At 38.7% G+C, this 23878-nt stretch overlaps 1 protein-coding gene across 26 annotated transcripts in view; it reads right to left on the bottom strand.

The window, feature by feature from the left end:
• Positions 1 to 3086: 3086 nt before the first annotated feature.
• The window catches only part of LOC110016961 (uncharacterized), a 43282-nt gene continuing 22490 nt past the window's right edge, over positions 3087 to 23878 (bottom strand). For 2 of the 26 annotated variants that reach the window (XR_013650536.1, XR_013650538.1), the window contains 2 exons: positions 3578 to 4414; positions 3087 to 3481 (listed from right to left, as the gene is read on the bottom strand). Coding sequence is in view for 23 of the 26 variants with exons in the window: in XM_078934461.1 (XP_078790587.1) it covers positions 4372 to 4414; positions 4512 to 4544; positions 4831 to 4844; positions 4977 to 4995; positions 5087 to 5132; positions 5465 to 5487; positions 5596 to 5699; positions 5830 to 5922; positions 6337 to 6396 (435 nt within the window). In the remaining 3 variants the exon portion in view is untranslated. Of the gene's footprint in view, positions 3482 to 3577; positions 4415 to 4511; positions 4693 to 4830; positions 4845 to 4976; positions 4996 to 5086; positions 5133 to 5464; positions 5700 to 5829; positions 5923 to 6336; positions 6397 to 6701; positions 6832 to 23878 lie in introns of those variants that run through there. The other 24 variants (XM_078934461.1, XM_078934454.1, XM_078934458.1 and 21 more) reach the window with 24 other exon arrangements.

Below are 23878 nucleotides of genomic sequence, written 5' to 3' on the forward strand. Positions count from 1 at the left end.
TATTTCTATGGAGAGCAAAATATTAAAATTATTTAGGGTTTAAGTTAACTTGTGTTCCTGTTTTTATTCATATTTATGTTAAAAAGTTCAGTTTAAAAGTTTTAAAAGTTTAGCTTTAGTGTGTAGTTCAGTTAATGTTTATCTTCTTCGGCCCAAAACCTTAAGCGTGTTTTTAATTTAGGCCCCCTGTGTGACTGAGTATAACCCCCCTGTAATACGAATATAGAAAATTGATAGGGAAAACAACAGGATGTTGTCAAATTTTGTATATGTGTATATGTATATGTGCGGGGGGGGGGGGGCTGTGGGGTTACTCGCCCAGGGAGTAAGTTGGTGTAGAACCGCCACTGCGGGTGTATTTAACTGCTCTAAATTCAGACTGAGCCGCTGCATCCTGACTCCGCTCTGCAGATTTTTCTTCTTTTAAAGCCCGCGGTGCAGCTGCAGGTGTGTTTGTTCGGGAGAAGAACATAGTGATCGGCAGTTGGTGTCGCTCTTTTTTCTTCTTCGCAAAAACATCCTTATACACCGACATGCCAACATCAAGAGAATTTGCTAGTACATAATGTAAATTTGGCAAGCTGTTTTACGTACGTGTACATATTAAACTGCAACGTTATTGACGCACAGGTAGAGAAGAAGCAGAGTGGCCTTTTAGCCAATCAGAATGCAGAACACAATGCACGCTGCAAATCCGTGAAGTAGCGAAACCGTGAAAAGTAAACCGTGTTATAGCGAGGGATCACTGTATACATTTGTCAAATATTAAGTCTTCTGAATTGCATGTAGTACCACCAACTAACCACAAGATGTCAGTGCTGTCTATTTGATTAACCTGTTCTGGAGTGAAGGAACAAACTACTGTCAAATTGATACAGATTTAGCAGAGAAATGACGTTTAAAGTATTGTTTTTTTTTTTCAAAGCCTGGGATCACTGTAAATCTTTGAATACAAATATATTTAAAATGAAAGACTGAGCTTTATTGATCATTCCAAAGCAGTATTCGTTTTTTGTGGAAGAAACCGCAGAGACTCTAAAGCCTGAAGCCTCTAAAGTTTTGCTTAATTAGATTTTATTTTATTATTTTAAAAAGGTATCTTACACATTTTTATTGTATAAAAACAGCAAACGTATTTGAGGGTGAGAGAACACAAGTAATAAAACATACCACAGAAAAATCAAATCAAATCGAATCAAACTTTATTTATAAAGCACTTTTCATATAAAAGTACAACACAAAGTGCTTTACATTAAAACATAACAAATGTACATTAAAATAACAAATGATTAGAGTAAACTAGAATAAAAATCATCAATTAGCTGTGCTTAGTCTTCACTAAATGTATGAAAATAAAGGGAATGTATTTGAAATGCTTTACAACTCTGTGAAAACCTTTAAATGCTTTTTTAAGGAAAAGTAGAAAAAATCACACTTGCAATTATGGAAGCTGATCAATATAAAATGTTTAAAATTAGAATTTCTTTCACTTCAGCAGTTAATTTTTATTGTTTTAAAACTCATTTTATTTGTTGGGTAGAAAGGTGTGAGTTGATGCAGTTTCCAAAAGATGAAATCTGTCACACAGACATGAAGAGGATAAACAGGTGTTGTTCAGCAGTTTGTGTTTCTGTGGTTGTGTGGTTTGTGTTCTTTTAGCCTTTTTCATGAGAACATAATTTCATAACAGTCATGGTATGATTGAGAAAAACAACATTTCTGTCTAAACCCTGGATATTATCAATCTATGCTATGTCCTTCATCTGAAAACCTGCTGATAATGTGAGGAGATCCTTCCTGAAAGGATCTTTGGAGCTCAGTTTGTATGAACCAACAGCTAACAGTGTGAAGGCTGCAGAGCTCAAACACACACACAGCTGCAGGAAGTCTAATCGTCTGTCATTAACATTTCCTCTCAATCAAACCACAGAAAGCAGATTCAGATCTGCTGCTGCATCAACCCCCTCTCTGTTCTGTCGTTACTCTCTGGAAAAATTATTTCAGTGGTGTTGAAAGTAAATTTTAACTTTCAGCTCATTCTGTTAGGTTGCCACAGCGAATCAACTTTAACTGAAACCACTGATACACATGTGATTTGAAAAAGGTTTTATGCCAGATGTCCTTCCTGACACAAACTTGTATTTTGAAGGCACATAGAGACCCAGAATACAAATAAAATTGAATTGAATTGAAAACTGAGCCATCCAGCTGCCTATTGAAGTTAAAGAAGCAATAATGTTAAATTAGTTCAATTTCTAGAATTGACTGCCCTTTCAGTATTATTTTTCTATAAGATTTCTGTTGTATGTAAATTATAAACTTTGTTTGTTTAAGACATTATTGAACATATTTATATAAGGAAGTTTTTTAGTAATTAATTTGTTTTGAAAAACAAAAAAATCTGTTTTGAACGTAAGCTAAAAAATATTAAGTCTAAATATTTTACTTTTCATTAATGGCATCTTTTTACTGTAGTGTATCACAAAAATGACTGAAGTGAATGAAAGTACATAAGGAAACTAGTAAATTAATCTGCTAACTGATAGTAATTGTTATTAAATATTAACTGAATGTAAAAATGACACATTTTAATGGTGGACCTGCTGTTTAGATGACGCTTTGACCCATTGTGTTACATTGTGTTCATGTGTTGTGTAGCTACTTCATGTGATTCCAGTTTACGCAAGTCAGGAAGCCTGTAGTCTGTAAAAACTGGTCACAATTGAAACAAAACAAAAATACACTTTATATCAATAAAACTGAAAAACACATTATAGTAACATCAATATCGCATTAAATATCAACTAATTAACTAGAATACAGTTTTTGCATTTTCTTTTTTACATTTTTAAAACGTTTGTTCCATCATAAAGTTTTAAATAAAGAATCAGAGCAGAACATGAAGCTGCACTAAAAGCTGACAGCAGAAACACTAAAGATACAGTTTTAACATCAATGAAATGTATTCAAACACACTTTAAGAAAAAATAAAAGTCCATTTCAAACTAGTTCTAGTAAAACTGACTCAAACAGTTTTTCTCTCTGCTGGACAGAAGATTGAAAAATGAAAACTTCACTCAAAACCGTATTTTTACAGCTTTTTATAGACTCATTTGAAACAACCAAACAGAACCGAAAACGTCCTTTCAGCACAAAAAGAGGGTCTGCTGGTCTGCAGTGTGGTGGTTCCTCTGAGCCAGAAGAGTTCTTCAGAACTGTTGATGGAACAATGTCTGCCTTCTGCTTTGACATGAAGTAGCGCGGCTCTGAGGCGCTGAAGGTGTCATCATGGAGCTGGTGGCGTCGCTTCTCGTCAGCATCCTGGTTGTTCTTTCAGGGGAAGCCGTGGGGATTTAACAGGACGTCCACACTCCGTGTTCTCTGAAGGACATGTCCTCATGAGGAACTTCTGCCCGTGGCAGCTGCAGACGTCCCTCTAGTGGTGGTTTGGGGAACTCCAACAGGTGCAGATCTTAGCCTCCTGGAAAACATGAACATCATTTTTTTTAAACTTTCATTTCCTGTAAAGAGCACTGAGTCCTGGTGTCGTGTTCCACATAAAAATGTTGGTTCTTACTTGTAAAATTTGTCTAATTTTTGGTCATTGCTGAAGCTGCAGAAGATCCGGAATTAGGCTGCCCATCCGTAGTTGGGTTTCCCGTTTCCTTTGGGTTGGTTCCAAACATCTCAGCATCTTCTCTCCTCGTCTTGTGAAGTTGTGGTGATAAGCCTGTCTCCCACCATGACTTCTTTACAGGATCCGCCTGTCCTACAGGAAACAGAAACGTGCATCTGTAATGATTTGATTCATTCACTGAGACGTTTGGTTTGTGCTGCTGACATGTTTGTCCAGGTTTGCTGTGTTGGAGCATGTGGATCCAGACTGAGGGCTGAGGAAGGTCTGGAGCTGCAAAGAACCATGAATGAGAGGAACTCACCATCTGCTGGGCTGGAAGGAAAGCTTTGTGACAAACACAAAGTTTCAGGACGTTCGTGGTCAGAAAACTGCTGGAAACCAAAGATCTTTACTTTGTATGTGAAGCATCTGAAACTAAGACCTATTTGTGGTCAAAGTTCAGTTTGTCACCAAACTCAGCCTCCTGTGAAGGATGATCTCCTGCTTCACTCTCAGTTTCCAACATTGATCTGAAGCAGAAACAGAAAAATACATTTTATTCTCTGTGTTTTTTAGGGCTGAAAATGCGCTTTTACTGCTACTTTCCTTTGGATCTGTTTGAATTTGAACAGCTGAAGGACGGCGTGAAGGATGAAGGAGGAGGAGGATGAAGATGTTGTCAAGAGGAACTAGAACAGTCCACTTCCAGACACAGATGCTGGTCATCCTGAAGAACGCTGCTCCTCTGAACACAATCAGACTCCAGCTGCTCTGCTCTGTTCTGCTGGAGCCTCAGACCTGTGAAAATGGAGAACAAGTTAGAAAAGGAAAAGTCGTCTCTGTTTTACAATCTTGAAGCAGAAATAGAACGGCGGTTCTACAGACTGGAGCTCACCATGACTGGCATCCAGGCTCTGACTGATGAGGCCTTTAGGGACCGAAACAAAACTCTCAGTCATTAGAAACATGGAACTTGCTGCGTTTTTGTGTCTGTAGGGATTTCAAAATAAAGGCTGCCGTTTCTGAGATGAAGTCATATCTGCAGCTTCTCTTTTAACGCTCAGTGTTGGTGTTCTCTTCACCAACACCAAGGAGAAAAAAAAATCACAAAATATCTCCTTAATGATCATCAACACAATAACAGCAAAACCGTTTCAAAATAAAAGCTAAACATTTACAATCAAAAGGTTGAAATAAAGAGTTTTTCTACTTACATGACTCGGTTAGTCTCATTCCAAACAGTAAACATAAACAACAAATAGTTAAAAAAGCTCATGTTAGTCATGAATAACAAATAATAAAACATTTGAAAAAACAGAGATGTTATTCTGTAATTAATCTGTGTTCAAGTTTGACTCACCTTCATCCTGAAGAAGATCCTATTAGTTTAAAAAAGAATTGGTCATTTTTGTTCTTTTTGTCATTTAATTTTGCACAAGTTTGCTAAAAATAAAAGAGAAGTGAACTTACAGATTTCTAGAAACAGGTTTGTGTTTCTGCTGCTCAAAAGGAAAAACTGGAGAAAAAATAGTTTGAAAAAGTCATTATTATTTTGTAAAAGAAAAGTTCCTATTGAGAAAAGGAGGAAACTAAAATATAAACTAGTGAAAAAATACTTACTTTTTTAAGAATGAAAGGTAATTTACAAACTAAAACCTTTTATAAAAATAAAATCGAAATAAATAAGGAAAACTATAAAATAAATAAAATACATTAAAAAAAACTTCTAAAAGAAAATGAAATATGTAGAAGACAGAAAACTTTTTTTGTTCTTTGTGAGTTTTTTCCATTTTTTTAAGTTTTTTTTTAAAAGAAAAACTTAAATGACTAAAAGTAAAAAAGACTTACCGGTAAATGTCGTATTCCTTCTCCTAAAAGACTCAGAAAAACAGAGGTTATTTAAGAAAATTAAGGATAATGTAAAAAGTGAGTTTGTGTGTGTGTGTCCGTGTCTAGGTGTGTGTGTGTGGGTGTGTTACATCTCCGGGCTGTATGGAGAGCCCCACCCATTAAGAAGCGCCTGAATGTCCCATGGAACAGAGTCAGATGGTCGGGGAGGAGCCTGGAAGACTGGAGGCGGACCCTTTGACAGACAGAGGAGGAGTCAGAAAACCCTTCATCTTTACCTCTACCACACCTGCAGCAGGTGGAGGTGTGTGTTCTGTTTCTTTTTAAAGCATAGGAACTCTTCCACAAACATCTGGCATGCTCACATCTGGCTGTGCAGCAGCGGCAGTCAGACGCGGCCGTCTGTCTGGAGGTTCGTCTCTACTTCCTGAGCTGCTGTCCTGCTGCTGCCACCGTCTCTGAAGCACAAACACAAAGATCTCAGAGAAACACCAAAGACAGGCCTGGACATCAGAGGGTCTGGGAATCTCGTCTAAACAATCGGATCTCTGGAATTTGAGACAAATGGTCCATTTTTGAGACCAGCAGAACATTGAACTAGAGAAGGTCAAAGGTCAGAGCTGCTTCCAATCAAGACGCAGAAGCACAACCTGATTTACTTAAACCTGTGCTGAGAAATGAGACAATCATCTTTCATGGACCTTTTCAACCTACAGTCATTCAAACACAGCTGGTCTTACAGACAAATCCTAAAGATCTAACATGCACTAACTTACAGTGAGATCCAATCAATAACATGGAGATTCTGGGACTAGATTAGTAACATATAGCATCATTTCTGCTCTTTTTCTCAACAGCAGATGTCTATTTACCTTCTGCTGTGGCCTTCTGCAGTAGTTGTGGTCCTGGAGATGAGGAGGAACTGGAAACATCTGGAAAGAATGGCATGTATAACAGATGAAAAGTCCAGAATCAGCAAATGTTTCTTATTTTTAACAACTGTTTTCATCGATATAAAAAGGCAAACGTCACCTTCTTCTCTACAGCCACGTCCTTTAAAAAGGTTTGGCAAAAACCGATCAATAAAAGCTCTTGAACTTATTGATGTACAACCTGATATGTAAAGTTAAGATTATCAAGATAACGACAAAATGTATCTAGCATTATCTGAGCTGAATGCACAGAAACGACCGCGTTCATAAAGAAAAGTAAAAAAAGAAGAAAGCTCTAAACTCACCTTTCAGGTCTGAATCAAAACTCAGCAAATAAATCTCTCAAGTCGCTTTTGTACCGTCTTCAGCGAAGTCTGAGCACAAAATAAGGATTGTGAGAACTGATTCTTTAAACCAAAATAAGTTCCAGTCGCCGTGGCAACCAAGAGTTTGTCAGAAAGCAAATTCATTCCAAACTTTTACAGAATAGAACAGCATAGAACAAATGGATTCTAGTCTATTCAATTCTATATACAAAAATAATGTAGTCACCATGGATACGATATTTTATAAATTAGCGAATTCATTCTCATGTTCTGTTTAAGCTGCGGTGTGTTTTTTTTTCTTATTTGTTTTCAAGAAGTTATTTATTGAGAAAATTTTATGAAGAAATAGGACTGAAACAACCATCTGGCTTAGGATTTCTTAAAACTTTTTTTTCTCATGTAATTCATGTATTTTTTGATTACGATGTTTGATTATTTGGATCTCGTTTGTAAAAAGGAAACTCTTTAAAGATTTCATAGATCTCAGAAGTATAGATCCAAAAATAAAACATGAATGTCGTAAATGGTTAGAGTTGGAGGTTTCTAAAACAGTTGAGCAGATAAAGTGTTAACTTAAAGTCGAGCTCCGCCCTTCACATGAACATTTTTATATGCTTTTGGTGTGGGCGGGGCTCCACATAGAAGTGCCGCTTCCTCCACTGTGAGTTCTTCTCCATGCAAATGTGCTTCTCCAAAAGCAAAGTTTACCCTCAATTTATGCAAACGTACAGTTTTGTCGTGTATGAAAGAAAATGGGCCATAAAAACCTTTGGCGATGGTCACATGGTCTACCTAACCAAGATCTGATGAGTGTAGGTTCATCAAGTCACACTTTCACTGTGGAGCAAGCAGTTATAGGTAACTATAAACACAATCTGAAAGTCCGTAATGGCAAAGGTTTGGATGTTGTTTGTTTTCTAAACATGATCTTTAATAAAACAACAAATCTTCCAAAACCAAATTAATGCAGAACAACTTTCAAAACACAGACATGGTGCTGAGGCCGACTCGATGTCATGAGTTGATGTCATGTTGATGTCATGAAATGGGCGGCACGCACAAGGAGCTAAGGCGGTGTCTCAGAGATTGAAGCATCTAACTTTTGGGTAGGAAAATGAACCGTGAAAATAACTCATATTTAGTAAAACATTCATTCTTGAGTGTGTCAAAAGTAATATCATATACATGGGTATAGTTTACTCTGAAAGTCACTGTTCTGACTGCAGCTGTCAGTGGTTTTTTCTAACTATCAGCCTCTTTACCTTCAAGACATTAATTGAAACTTTCTGTTTAATATCAAATATGTTATCATCGGTTTACATAACTGAAAAGTAAATTATCAAGAAAGAAAAAAATGTGTTTTACTGAATCAGTATTATTGTACATTAATAAAGAATACATTTCTTTAAATCGTGTGACTTAATCAGGATCAAACGGGTAAAGATGATGGATGAATATTACATGAGATATTGATTAATTAAGGATATCAGGATAAATCTCCATATTTTGGGCATCAATAAGTTTGTTGAAACAGACCTTTTTTTTAACTTAATTCTAACCAGCTTCAGTACATGTATCTCCTGCAAAGATTCCCAATATTAAAAACAAATGAACTATTGAGAACAATAATTTTCTAGTAAATAATTGATTACATATAGCTTTATTTCATTAGAGTCTTTCACAGGACCACAGGCAGCAGTTGCCGTCATGGTGTCTCAACATTTGCCACAATCATCCCGAAGTAGAAACTGCCATCTGGACGGGCTGGTGGAGGTCTTTATGGCAGTGCCCTCTGCAGAGGATTGGAGGTCCATCGAGTTCCAGAAGTAAGCAAAAACATCCATATACAAATGTATGCAGATGACAGTAATAGTAGTATTTATGCCTGCATAAACCTGACATGAAGCTGGCCGTATTCTTACCTCAGCAATGGTACAAGTCCAAGACTGTCTCCCAATGTCATGTTTCCTTCTAAACACCAAAAAGCATATGCATGATATCCTCCAAACAACAGAACCGATACGCTAACTCAAATATTATTGGGGAACCAAGACGAACTAAACTAGTTCAAGAACGTAAATATCTTGGAGTGATTCTTGACCCCTCCCTTACTTTCGAAAACCACTTCCAGAAAATATCAAGAACAATCAACCTTAGTATGCAAAAGTTTAGACACATCAGACAGTCAACAACAATAACAATGGCAAGGATATTTTTCAATGGCGTGGTGTTCTCACGCAGAATATTATTTTAAAATCCGAACTAGTAAAACAACTTTCAAAAACAAATTTTCTTACAAAAGGGCATTGGAAGAATTTGCCAAGAAACCTTGGCCCTTGTCTCGGTGTCTGGCGCCCAGTGGCCCCCATGGAGGCCGCCTGGAACGGCTAAGCGCTCCTGTCCTGTGGCCTGGGGGGCCCAGAAGCCGGGTTCGCCTATGCCTTCGGGCGCCGGGGGGGCCCCTGAAGGGGGGCCTTCTCTGCGCCTGGCTGGGCGATCCCCTCCTCCCGGGCTGCTTGGGTCCCGATGCCGGGGGGGCTCCTGGCCTGGGGGTCTCTCCTCCCCTCTCCTGGTCTGTCATGTCGGGCTGGGGAGGATCTGGTTCCCCTTATGAACATACGGTTCACTTTGGCAGCATGCATGTATCTCCACCCCCACGTGCACGTGCACACTGCTCCCTGTCTGCGTCATCCCTCCTCCTAACCCACAGTGTATTGATGGACAGATATTTTCCGCTCATCTTCATGTCAGAATTTCACTTTTGATGTAATACTTGTCTTTCCAGCAGATCTGGTATAATTGTTACACAGCTTAAAATAATAACTTATTCAAATCCCCACTTTCTCCACCTGTCTTCCCTTTACTCTCTTCCACCCCCCCCCCCCCCCACACACACACACACATTCTTCCACTCCCCCTCCCCACACACACTAAATGTAACTAATAAATAAAAAATAATACAACAAAAAGGGGTTTATACAAATCTACACTCTGGTTTCTTGAAGTTGTATAACCTCTTTTTGTGATAGTAAAACCTGTCCAACACTAAACGCCTTCGGCTCTAATCTGTTTTCTCAGCTGTTGGACAGAACAAGTTAAAAAAAAAAAGAATTTGCCAAGAAACCAATTTCATATCACCACATTTTTACAATGGAAACATTAATTGAATTGAAACCTTAATTTTGAAAATTACAAATACTAAACATAATAAACTTTTATTCCTCCGTTGCTTTCTGACATACATTCCAGTTCCAGTCATTCATCAACTATCTTCGCGCTCTTTCCACATCAGTCGCTTCATGCTCAACTGACCAGTGCCCTCTACTGGTGATTTCTAACATTAAATATCCCCCTTCTAGCAATAGTGTTTTAGAAAACTCTTAGTGGAACAAATTATTAATTACATAATATAGAAACACAACATGAAGATGTGGCAACACACATTGAGGTCGTCATGAGTCAGGTCCCAGCCACAACATACAGGATGACAGAGTTAAGACAACACACAGAAAATGACAGTCAACTACAGGCAGTCATAGGTTTCATCAGAAATGGGTGGCCTGAGTATGTTGACATGGTACCAGAGTTGATCAGGGAATTTTATCATGTCAGAGGAGAACTGTCAGAGGTCGATGGGTTAGTCATCAGAGACAGGCGCATTGTTGTTCCCACAGAAATGAGAGGGATTATATTGAGGAGACTACATGATGGACATCAAGGCTTGGTTAAATGCAGAGAAAGAGCTAATCAGTCGGTGTGGTGGCCCAGAATGTCTGAGGAGATTGTGACAACGGTGCAACAGTGTGCATTCTGTAGGGCAGTGGTTCCCAAACTTTTTCTGCAGGGCCCCCCTTTCTGAAAATTAGAATATTTTCGAGCCCCCCCACACTGACACAAACATACAAATCCTTTGTTTCGAAACTCCACCGCGCCTTATAACATGTGGTTAATGAGAGATCTTTCTCTGAATGGTAGAATTCTGTTATCTAAAGCTGAAGGAATCTCTAGATCTGTATATGTGTCTCTGTCTTTAGAAATGCCAAAACACATCTGTAACCTATTAAACAAAACATTATTTGATTTTATTTGGAGGAACAAATTACTTAAGCAAAATTTGTTTTGTGTAACACCAAAAAACATGGGGGCATTGATGTATTAACCTTTGAAACTTTAAACAACTCTTTTAAAATAAAGTGGTTAAGTAATTTATTGAAAGGGGAAGACAATATCTGGAAAGCATTTCCCAAATATATATTTGACACAATGGGAGGCATTAAATTCTTGCTAAAATGTAATTATAAAATAGAAGAATTACCCACAAAACTTTCAAACTTTTACAAAGAAGCTCTGCTGGCCTGGAAACTCCTTTGTAAACATAAATTTTCTCCAACAACTTGTTTTATTTGGAACATCAGTAATGTAAAATACAAGAATAAATCACTTTTTTTCTAGATGGTATGATAATGATATTGTTTTAATCAGACAACTTTTCTATTCTCATGGACATTTTCTGACGCATGAAGAATTTCTTTTAAAATTCGGTATTCCTGTTCCACCCAGAGAATATGCAATAGTGTTAGATGTCGTTCCAACCAGTCTACTTCAACTGTTTAAAGGGATTTATAACACAAGTTAATTAAGAACCCAGACAATGTTTTTGGACAATGTGGATATTTGTGTTAATTCAGTTTCCAATAAGCAAATAAGAAATCTTTTACATACAACAAACTTACCTGCTGGGAGGTTTTATTGGGAATCCAAATTTGTGGACATAAAATGGACATATGCTTGGACTATTAGCAATAAATACTGTCTAAATAACAAAATAAAAGAGGTGTCCTTCAAAGTATTGCATTGTATATATCCTACCAAAAAAGACTTTGAGTAGATTTATTCTGGACATGGACCTGTTTTGTTCATTCTGTGGAACTCAGGAGGAAACTATTTATCATGTGTTTGTGGACTGCAGTCATACAAATAAGTTTGGATTGAAGTGGGAAACTATATTGGAAATATAACTAAACAAACTGTTACATTTTTAGATAAAGACATTATTCTGGGTTACCTTAATGTCAAAGTAGACAAAGATTGTATCTTCATTACACAATTGTTTTTATTTTTGGCAAAATTCCATATCCATAAAGCCAAATGGTCAAACTCCAAACCTAAATTCCAGCAGTTTTTGAGTGAAATCAATCAGTAATGTACCATTATCAAACATCTGCTAAACCAAAAAGCAATTCGAACTAATTTAATTTTTGAAAGATTTAAAAAATTTTAAACCCCAAAGATTTTTTAAATAATAATTCTTTTTGTCTTATTTTGTATATGTATATATTTATATACTTTTTTTTTTATTTCTTATATTTTTCTGCAATATGTACACATTTCAATTCCCCCTGAGACATTCCCATTGTTATTGTATTATGTTGTTTGTCAATAAAGTATGAAAATAAAACTCCACCGCGCCCCCCCTGCAATACCTCCCCCCAGTTTGGGAACCACTGCTGTAGGGAAAACAAATGTTTGCAGAGAAAGAGCCATTGATGCCTAGTGAGCTCCCATCAAGGCCGTGGCAAAAGGTTGCCATAGATTTGTTGGAGTTTAGGAAGAAACACTATTTAGTGGTATCAGACTATTACTCCAGATATCTTGAAATACTGAACCTGCCCACAACTACCAGCAGTCAGGTTGTAGCTAAGCTGAAAGCCACATTTGCACGTTTTGGCATCCCGGAGGTGCTGATGAGCGATAATGGACCCCAGCTAGTTTCTGCAGAGATGAGAGAGTTTAGTCAGGAATATGACTTTGTTCATGTCACGTCAAGCCCTCACTACCCACAGAGTAATGGTCAGGCTGAGCGGGCAGTTCAGACAGCTAAAACCATTTTGAGTCAGGATGACCCACTTCTTGCCTTAATGTCGCACAGAGCGACACCTTCCTCCTCCACAGATAGTCCAGCGGAACTGCTGATGGGCCATAAAATACGAATAACGCTACCCACCTTGCAGGACAACCTGAAACCGGGATGGCCCACAGAGGAGGAGATCCGACAGGCAGATGCAGCTGCCAAGCAAAAGCAAGCTCACTACGACAATAGCAGAAATGGAGTAAGACTTTTACGTCCACTGCAGCCGGGAGACCCAGTGCTCACCAAACTGGACGGACAGAAAGGATGGACAACGTCTGCTGTGGTTCACAGTTCTAGCTCCACTTCAAGGTCCTACGTCGTGGAAACAGAACAAGGAGAGCGCTACAGAAGTAACAGAAGAAACCTGCAGTTCATCCCATCACCACCTAAACCTGTCAGTGAGACCACCAACCAGCACATTCTAGAAGACACGCAGGAAGGGGAAAAGCAACAAACTCTTACAACTTCCCCAGGGAAAGGTACCGTCACTCGCTCAGGCAGAGTGAGTAAAGCCCCAGTCAGACTAGATTGGTGATTTCGGACTTTAGTAGAGAAGATTAGTAATCTCTGAAATATGTATGCTTTCTTTGTTGAGGTATTTCAGCATCTGTTTCAATTAGTTAAGCCATTCTTGCTGGAGCTGTTCTGAAAGAAAAGGAGGGTAAGAGAAAAGGAAAAATGTTAATCTAAGGTAATAAGTTAAAGGAAGAATGCTAATTTTAGGTAATAAGTTGAAGCCTAGAATAAGGAAGCATGTTTAATATCATGTAAGAATATGAAGCCTAGAATTTTTATAAGGCAATTGAGTTGATATTAAAATAACAGTTACACCAGGAAGTTATTTGTTCCACTAAGAGTTTTCTAAAGAACTGTTACTTGAAGGGGGAGATGTAATGATAGAAGTGGAGTAATGTTACCAGTAGAGGGCACTGGTAAGTTGAGCATGAAGCGACTGATGTGGAAAGAGCACGAAGAAGTAATTGATGAATGACTGGAACTGGAAGTATGTCAGAGAGCAACGGAGGAATAAAAGTTTAATAGTTTGAACCTGCAGAGTGTCCTGCATTCTATTTTATGTCTGTAAGACAAGAACAGACATTACAGCCAGAGTCCGCCCGTTCCTCTCTCTTGCCAGCACAGATGTGCTGATGCATGCTTTTATTTTTAGTCGTTTAGATTATTGTAATGCCCTGCTCTCTGGTTTACCCAAAAAGTCAATCTCAAATCTACAACTATTGCAGAACTCTGCGGCACAAGTTCTGACGAGGACCAGAGGGCGGGAACACATTACACCGATTTTAAAATCGCTGCATTGGCTCCCTGTGCGTTTCAGGATTGATTTTAAAGTTCTTTTAATGGTTTATAAATGTTTTTATGGTCTTCGGCCTTCTTATTTAAATGATGTTATTTTAAAATACGAACCCTCGCGGCCCCTGAGGTCCTCTGGCACTGGCCTCTTGGTTGTCCCTAAGGTGAGGACCAAGACACACGGTGAGGCTTTGTTCCATCATTACGGTCCTCACCTGTGGAACGGCCTGCCGGAGAGCCTCAGGGCCGCAGAGACTGTAGAGGTTTTTAAGAAGAGGCTCAAGACCCACCTTTTTAGTCTGGCTTTTACATGACTTTGATAATTTCTTATGTCTTTTTTTATTATCTATCTATTAATTAATATATGTATTTATTCATTTATTTATTTGTAAGGACTGTTGTTATCTCTGTTTTTAATATGCTATTCTTTTTATTGTTATTTTACCAATGATACGTAGGTTATGTTTTAATCAGTTTACGTATTTTTTTTAATTACTTACATTGTTATACCGTATTTTACTTTTTACTTATTTTCTATTTTTATTGTTGTTATTTTATGATAATTTTTATTCTGATGTTTTTAATCCAGTGTTTCCTCTTGGGAATCCATTGTTCTGGGGCACCACCAACTTGAGCTGTAGGGGTGCTGTTGCTGTGGTGCCCGCTCTGGTTGGGCGGGCTGGGGTCCCGCTCTGTGGTCTAATAGCCATGGAGTGGGCCCTGGGCTGCTCTGTGTTGGGCGGGCACTGTGGTAGTGACCCCAGGGGTCCGGCTGGGCCTTTGAATAAGTGGGTCCCCATGATATCGTTTCCTCACAGCAGAACCAAGCCAGACCTTCTTTAAACTGTAGTTCTTGTTTCTGTTCAGGGTTCTACTGGGGGAACTGGGTCAGTGGGGTGTGGGTGGGTTGGGGGGGGGGGGGGGGGGAGGGAGGGGTCCCATCTTTGTGTGATTGTCCTTTGTTTGCTGTTTTTAACAATTTTCGGTTTTTATGACTGTTTTATCTGCTTTTATGTTACAGTTTTTCTCAGTGGCTTTAGTACAATTCTCAGATCAGAATTGAAGTTTGCAAATACGTGTGTGCATTTCCCAAAACAATTTGAACAAACAGCTAAACACTATGGATTTCTTGCAAAAGCCTGTAACTTGTTCAAAATCTTTAGTTCATCTCTCAAAACTAAGTCTTTATGTCATTGATCGTGTCAGTGCCATCAGAATGTCAAGTCCTTGTGTCATTGTCTACGAACAAGACAGTCAAATTACTTAGTCATGTTGTCAAAATAACTGTGTCCTTTAGAGGGAGGTTCTGATGTAAACTATGGCTAAAGTTTGGATGACAACTATTGTAAAATGCAAGTTACACCTTTTTGTTTGATTTCAAGAGACTGGACAGGATTCCCATTTACACTTTTATTGTTCATATTGTAATTTGTTGACAGACCATGTCATATCAACATAGAAAAAACCCACTGCAAACAGTAACACAAAGGGAAAAAAAGGACAATATTCTGTACAACAGTACAGGCAGTGCAGTAGGAATTGGTGTGGTCTTCCTACACCTCTTGTCGTTCCTGTATGTTAGGCCACAAATTCTCATCCACATCACAGTGAATATCCTCTCTTGCAATGCAGCGAAATATGTTTGTCACATTACGACAACTTGGTCAACCATTTTGCGTTTAATGACTGCAAAATGTTTGAGGAGTAAGACTATTGCACAGTGAACTATATAATACATTTTGTTCAACATGACATAAACAATTGATAATGTAGCAAAGAGCAGAGAATTGTACATAATCATTTGCATGGATGTAACAAACAAAGAAATAGCAACTTGTTCAAAGAAGAGAAAAACTGCTTATATGATGTGCACAAGTGACTTCATGATGTGAAGATTGGACACATAGTTTTGGGAATTTCATTCTGATCTGAGAATTGTACTAAAGCGACTGAGAAAAACTGTAAGCGCTTTGTGTTTTTAACTGAAATGAAAGGTTATATAAATAAATAAAGTTTGAGTTTGAGTTTGAGCACACATAGTTATATTGCCCCCTCGCTGGCCTGGGACATCCTCCTTCGTTAGTCAAGTTCTAGTTTCACCTGACTATCAATTGCTGTAATACAGTTTTTCTCCATTGGTTTGGCTCATTTCTTGAAACAGAAATTACATTCTCAAAACTCTAAGATCATTTGGCAGAACAGTATTACAGTTTAGCACAACACTATAGCTCACTTGCAAAACCTAATATATCTCCCAAAACTGTTCACTCGTGCTTCAGAACTAAATTCCTTTCCCATGTAAAGAGTCAGTGCCACCAAAAAGGCAAAGATCCTTCTCAATTGCTTTGGCTTATTTCTTGATCAGACCGGACGTTCTAAACACTCTTAGTACTTTTTCTCAAAATAATGTGGATGGTTCAGCACAACACCATGCTTCACCTGCAAAAGCTCATATTTCTCCCAAAGCAATTCACTCATGTGTCAAAACTAAATTTCCTTCTCATCTAAACAGTCAGTGCCCCCAAAATATTTTGTTCCTTTGGCATTGTGTAGGCACTGCAAGTCAGAATGATTACATGTTTTGTCACTATAGCAGAGGACCATTGAAATATCCCTCATGTCCACCTTTCAGTTGTAGCTCAGTCCTTTATTGACAATGGTAACTGTTCTGTTTTTGTATAGCTAACAGAATACAATTTTGTACAAAACTGAAAAAAAGATTTTCAGGGTAAGAGTAGCCTCTTAGGTTTACAGTTTTTCTCCATTGGTTTGGCTCATTTCTTGAAACAGAAATTACCTTCTCAAAACAACATGGACAAACTTCCAAACCACTCTGCAATTGTTCACAACAGAATGGTATTTCTCATTAGTTTCATCAAATTGCAAATGTCTTAGTACTAGTGATGGGACGAGCGACACTGGTGCATCAGCACTGTGCCGAGAGCTCAAGAGGGAAACCTCATATCGGTGCGTGTATTGCTTTAAGAAAGAATCACGTGACCGATACAGGAACTGTATCGTTTGGATGTGCCGCGCCAAAGTGTGTTTATCAGGAAACAAACTGTATCAACATGTCGTGGGTTTGTCGGATGGAGTTTTGCTTGATCATGGATCATCCTAGGAAGTTTTCCCCGGTGTGGAATAATTTTGATCTTGTGATGCCAAACAAGGTAAATCTTTTTCTCCTTTATATACTATTTTTTAAGGTGGCGCATTGCACTCACTTTATCAGTTTATCAAGTGAATGACCTGTGATACATATAATGGTCAGTTAAGAGCCTTACAGTTACTTTATTCATGTTATCATGTAATTATGAGATCCTGATCTCATAATCATGAGATAGGGTGTCTATTTTTTTTAATCCAATGTTCTGGTAAGAGGTTGTAATTGTTTTCAGATAAATTAACTTTTTATGTTATTGTAGGTGAAGTGTCGGCTCTGCTCCACAGAGCTATCTTATATCAATAAGAGCACTTCATCAATGCTGAGGCATTATAGAGCTCGGCATGGCAATGAAGAATTGGCAGCTACTCGTGAGAGTACCCCAGGTATGTTGAAATTCTCTCTAAAAATTGTGCTGAAAAAACATGCATGCAAACAGACAGGCTCCAGGCCTGGTATTGAACCTCCAACACTCTTGCTGTGATGCAAAAGTGCTAACCACTACCCCACCATGTCATCTTATGTCTATTTGATATTGTTTGTAAAAAATTACAGTCCTTTTATTAAGCTTTTGACAAAATAGTTCCTTTTGGCTTGCAGTTCCTAACAAGCAAGCAGGGGATGAGGCAGTGGTCAATATGATCATCAAAGACTGTCAGCCACTCAGCTTTGTTGAAAATGAGGGATTCAGGGAGCTCCTGTATCACCTGTTTATTATCATGTGCTAACAAAGTATTGATTAACTATTTTTTTAGGGCACAATCTCTGGAAGACGTTAGATATGGAGGTTGCAGAGACCTAGAAGACGAGGAACGCAACAGCTGACTCCAGTATTGAAGTCCAACGCTACCTGGCAGAAACAAACACACCCAGAAACCAAGATTCTTTGCAATATTGGAAATTGAACCAGGAAATATACCCACATCTTCATCAACTTTCACTTAAAACTCTCTGCTCACCATCATCATGCGAAAGAGTATTTTCCAAGACTGGGGAGCTGGTGTATAAGAGGAGAAATTGCCTTGGAGCAAAGACACTCCAAAAACTTTTGTTCCTCAATAAAAATTAATGAACTAATCACTTTTTTGTCTGTTTTTCATATGATTTAACAGTTAAGTTGACAAATGTGCACATAAAAAGTTAAAGAAATTGTAACTCTGAATTTTTATTCTAATTTGCTATATTTTACATACCAACTCAGTTTTAGCATTTACACGAACAAGGAATGTATTTACCTGCAATGATTTTATAACTACTGCAGGGGTCACTATTGGGTGACCAACACAGTATCAATACAGTGACGACACAGTTTGTTTAGTGTGTCAATACACTCCTTGAGGTATCATCGTCCCATCACTACTTCGTACATGTCTCAATGTCTCAGTACATCTTTCAAATGATTGAGTATTCTGATGTATGAAAGTTACTTTATGTGTGTGAATGATAAAGGTTACAATCTCCTTGGCAGTATGAGTGCAATGTGTGCTGTAAAACTAAGAGGCTACTCTTATCCTAAAATCCTTTTTCTTTTTTTCAGTTTTGTACAAAATTGTATTCTGTTAGCTATACAAAACCAGTACAGTTACCATTGTCAATAAAGGACTGAGCTACAACTGAAAGGTGGACATGAGGGATATTTCAATGGTCCTCTGCTATAGTGACAAAACATCTAATCATTCTGATTTGCGGTGCTTACATAATGCCAAAGGGACAAAGTATTTTGGGGGCACTGACTGTTTAGATGAGAAGGAAATTTAGTTTTGACACATGAGTGAATTGCTTTGGGAGAGATATGAGCTTTTGCAAGTGAACCATGGTGTTGTGCCGAACCATCCACATTATTTTGAGAAAAGTACTAAGAGTGTTGAGAACGTCCGGTCTGATCAAGAAATAAGCCAAAGCAATTGAGAAGGATCTTTGCCTTTTTGGTGGCACTGACTCTTTACATGGGGAAGGAATTTAGTTTTGAAGCACGAGTGAATAGTTTTGGGAGATATATTAGGTTTTGCAAGTGAGCTATAGTGTTGTGCTAAACTGTAATACTGTTTTGCCAAATGATCTTAAAGTTTTGAAAATGTAATTTCTGTTTCAAGAAATGAGCCAAACCAAAGGAGAATAACTGTAACAGCACACATTGCACTCATACTGCCAAGGAAATTCTAACCATTATCATTACACACATAAAGTAACTTTCATACATCAGAGTAAAAAGAAAATATATACAGCATTATATACTTTATAATTTAAACACAAACAAAAAACAATGAAAATGATATGCAGCCCACAGTGCTGTAAATAATGGTTGAGTTTCACAACTAACAGTTCTTCACTGGTCGCTGTCCTCACCCTCCCTCTTCTGGCCATCGTCCTCACCCTGCTGGCCATCCACACGCTGCTGTCTGTCTGGCCACAGATTCTTGTCCACATCACAGTGTATTTTCTCCCTTGTGATGCAACGAGGGAAGAAACGGCGTGCATGTGGCAACCATCCCCTACACTGATCTCCTGTAATATCCTCACACACAGAATTCATCACATGGAGCAGGGACCTGTGATCTTGAGCTCTATGCTCATACACCCTCCACCTCCAAGCGGAGAAAAACTCCCCAATAGGATTGAGAAAAGGAGAGTAAGGTGGTAGGAACACTATGACTATCCTTGGATGAGTAGTGAACCAGGCCCTGATGAGCGGGGCTATGGTGGAAATTCACATTGTCCCATACAATAACATATAGTGGTAGGTGAGGCCCTAAGAGACCTCTCTCAGTTTCAGGGATCAAATCAAAATGAAGGCGGTCCAAGAAGATGAGGATCTTCTGTGTATTGTATGGCCCAAGACTGGGGATGTGAGTGGCCACACCATTCTCAGATATGGCAGCACACATAGTCATATTGCCCCCTCACTGGCCTGGGACATCCTCCTTCGTTAGTCAAGTTCTAGTTTCACCAAACTGTCAATTGCTGTAATAAATGTATCAAATGTTCCAAGTGATTCATATATCATATTGATGATATTATGTTCTTGGCTGATTTTGACAATTGAACAGACTATTGTGCATGTGATGACTTACACAATGAAATGATGCTGACTCATTTTGGAGCGAACAACCATTAGACTGAGAATAAACAATCAGTTTAGATCAACAAGATCTATTCACTTGGAATCTGTACTAAATGAAGGCTACCTGTACTTAATCATTTAAAAGATGTACTGAGACATTGAGACGTGGACTAAGACATTTGCAATTTGATGAAACTAATGAGAAATGCCATTCTGTTGTGACCAATTGCCAAGTGGTTTGGAAGTTTGTCCATGTTGTTTTGAGAATTTAATTTCTGTTTCAAGAAATGAGCCAAACCAAAGGAGAAAAACTGTAAATGTATCAAGTGTTCCAAGGGATTCATATATCGTATTCATGTACCGGTATTATGTTCTTGACTAATTTTGACAATTGAACAGACTATTGTGCATGTTATGACTTACACAATGAAATAATGCCAACTAATGTTTTAGCGAACAACCGTTAGACTGAGAATCAACAATCAGTTTAGATCAACAAGATCTATTCACTTGGAAATTGTGCTAAATGAAGGCTACCTGTACTTAATCATTTGAAATATGGACTGAGACATTGAGACATGTACTAAGACATTTGAAATTTGATGAAACTTATGAGAAATGCCATTCTGTTGTGAACAATTGCCAAGTGGTTTGGAGGTTTGTCCATGTTGTTTTGAGAATGTAATTTATGTTTAAAAAATGAGCCAAACCAATGGAGAAAAACTGTAATAAAATTATTCAGCTGAGTAAAAACAAGCTTTTCTAAAATTTTACCTAAAAATGACAGGTTGGATGCCGGCCGGTAGTTATTTTAATTGGACACATCTAAACCTCTTCTTCTTTATAATGGGTCTCACCAAACCAGTCTTCAGGGGTGCAGGGATCTCTAGATGACCCAACTCCCAATGTTATAGTGCCTAGGACAGCACAAGGGTTACATCAGCTTTCCACAGAATCTGGTATCAGAGTGTGGAACAATGAGAATATCTGCAGGCTCAAACTTAGACACATGAGAGTTCAAGAAGTACAATAAATTAAGATAAGATGTAAAAACATTTAATTGAATTGGAGTAATATCACATTTAGATAGATAAATATGTAAATCTGAGTTGTAAAAAAATATTGATTTGGATAGGTGTAAGAAATTAGGTTGAATACATTTAATTCAATTACTTGATACCAACTGAATTAATTTGCTTAAGTTGGATAAGTTATATATCTATATGCCTCACAGCGAAAATAGAAATGAGATAGAAACTCGTGCGTTTTACTTTGTCTGTTCTTTTTATCCAAGCAGAAACTCTTTCTTTTGCTGATCCAGTGGCATTCCTTTTTTGATGGGAATATAATCTTCATACTCCGTCATTAAAACCTCCCGCTCTCTTTTTTCTCCACGCGTTTCCATGGTGACTCCGGAAATCGGCGATCCATTGAGAATGCCCAGGTGGTCTGCAGCACGGGGGCTCCACAAGGGACAGTGCTCTCTCCCTTTCCTTTCACACTCTACACATCAGACTTCCACCATGGCTCAAACAGCTGCCATATCCAGAAGTTCTCCAATGACACAGCCATCGTTGGACGCGTGTCAGAGGGAAACGATCTGGAATATAAGAAGGTGATCGAGGACTTTGTGGACTGGTGTGAACTCAATCACCTTCACATCAATGCAACCAAAACGAAGGAGATGGAGGTCGACTTCCGGAAAAAGGCTACTCAGTCTCTTCCAGTGGTCATTCAGGGACTGGACATTGAGAGGGTGGATGTGTACAAGTATCTGGGCGTTCACATCAACAATAAACTGGACTAGTCAGATAACGCAAGAGTCCTGCACAAGAAGGGCCAGAGTCGCCTCCATCTCCTTAGGAGACTGAGGTCCTTTGGTGTGTGTAGGCCACTACTCAAGACCTTCTATGACACTGTTGTTGCATCAGCAACTTTCTATGCTGTGGTCTGCTGGTGTGGAGGATTGAATGAAAGGGTCAAAAAGAAGCTGGACAAGCTGGTGAAGAGAGCTAGCTATGTCCTGGGCTGTCCCCTGGACTCAGTGGACACAATAGGTGAGAGGAGGAGGCTGACCAAGCTGTGCAGCATCCGGAACAACCCCTCTCACCCCCTGTATGCAACGGTGAGGACTATGAGTAACTCATTCAGCCAGAGACTGCTGCACCCACAGTGCAAAAAAGAACGTTACCGGAGGTCCTTCATCCCTACAGCAGTCAGACTATTCAACAACACGGTCTAGGACTGCTGAAACCGCTGCTGTTAGTATTTGCCTTATTTAATCCGTTATTTATGACTTGTACTTTTACTTCCACCTTGTTTTATTACTATTTTTTATTCTTACTCATTGCTACTTTGTTTTTCATACCTTCCAACTGCTATTTTTCTTATTTTGGCTGCTGTGACAACCTAATTTCCCTCCGGGAATCAATAAAGTCCTATCTATCAATAAAGTCCTATCTATCTATCTATCTATCTATCTATCTATCTATCTATCTATCTATCTATCTATCTATCTATCTATCTATCTATCTATCTATCTATCTATCTATCTATCTATCTGTCTTTATGTACTTGACATGCACGTGCATTAACCCAGGGTTACCAAGTCAAGCGTAATTGCGCCAACTCATATCCGGTCTTCTGGAACCGACATATCCCGAGTAAGCAAGTTCAGGCAGATTTCAGCCAGAGTTAAGGTAGTTTAAACATGCTTTCTGGAATGGTCTGCTGTGGTTTCTACTTGATGCTCCGCCGACCACCTGTGCTTCCTGCTGGAGTCTACAGCTGCATCTTGTTAGTGATTGAGTAGTCTGCCTTAAGTCACCTTGTTTTATGTCTCTGTTTGGAGTTAGGGATGGGAATAGAAGCCCCATGAGCTTCCTTAGGGGTTCATGTAATTGTGCCGGAAAAATGAACCAACCATTCAGGGCTTTGAAACCACACAGAACAGCGGCATCTGGTGGCGCACTGGACATATATCGACATATGCTTCAACTAAGCTCCTTGTAACACTTCAATGTGGAATTGATGATGAAAAAACGTAAAACAAAACAATGTTGTTAATGATGATAAAAAACAACAACAATGCAAAACAGCACAACATGTGACGTTTTCTGTAAGAAGTGCTTGACAGCAAAATACACATCACATGAAGAAAAAAAAGAAGCGTGTACTATAGGCTCCGTGCACGAAAGTAAGGAGTTCTACTTCCGCCACCTTGAGTGTGAGGCCGACCATTTCCGGCTTGCGACTTCTATAGCAGCGACACGGCAGATTTTGATTGCGAAAGATGGTATATTTCACCCGTTTTCCACAAGGTCTCCCAAAAATCGACGTGAACGACATCTACAGGATTGTCGACCAGTGCGTGGTTACATGGGCAAAATATCCTGTCTAAAATATATAGTGTCGAAAATACCGAAAGGAAATGTGTCCCGTTGTAAACAAACCTGTGCTGTCACATGTTTATGCAGCAGCTCGGTAATATACGAGGCGATCTTCCAAACGTGCTTTTATTAATTTTAATGAATAGTATGAAGTGCCTGTTCGCTCATCATTTTATATTTAATCCTTGTGGTCAGTGCTTTTTTTGTGGAAGAAGAACAGAACTGAAGAACAACCCAGTGTTAGGAGAGGCTAACAACACGGGCTAACAACATTAGCCTTTTGATGGAAATAAAATCCAGGACAAACCATGTGGGAAACGCTGC

The sequence above is a fragment of the Oryzias latipes genome, chromosome 17, assembly GCF_053564925.1.
Source record: "Oryzias latipes strain Hd-rR chromosome 17, Olatipes_Hd-rR_3.1".
NCBI classification, from domain to species: Eukaryota; Metazoa; Chordata; class Actinopteri; order Beloniformes; family Adrianichthyidae; genus Oryzias; species Oryzias latipes.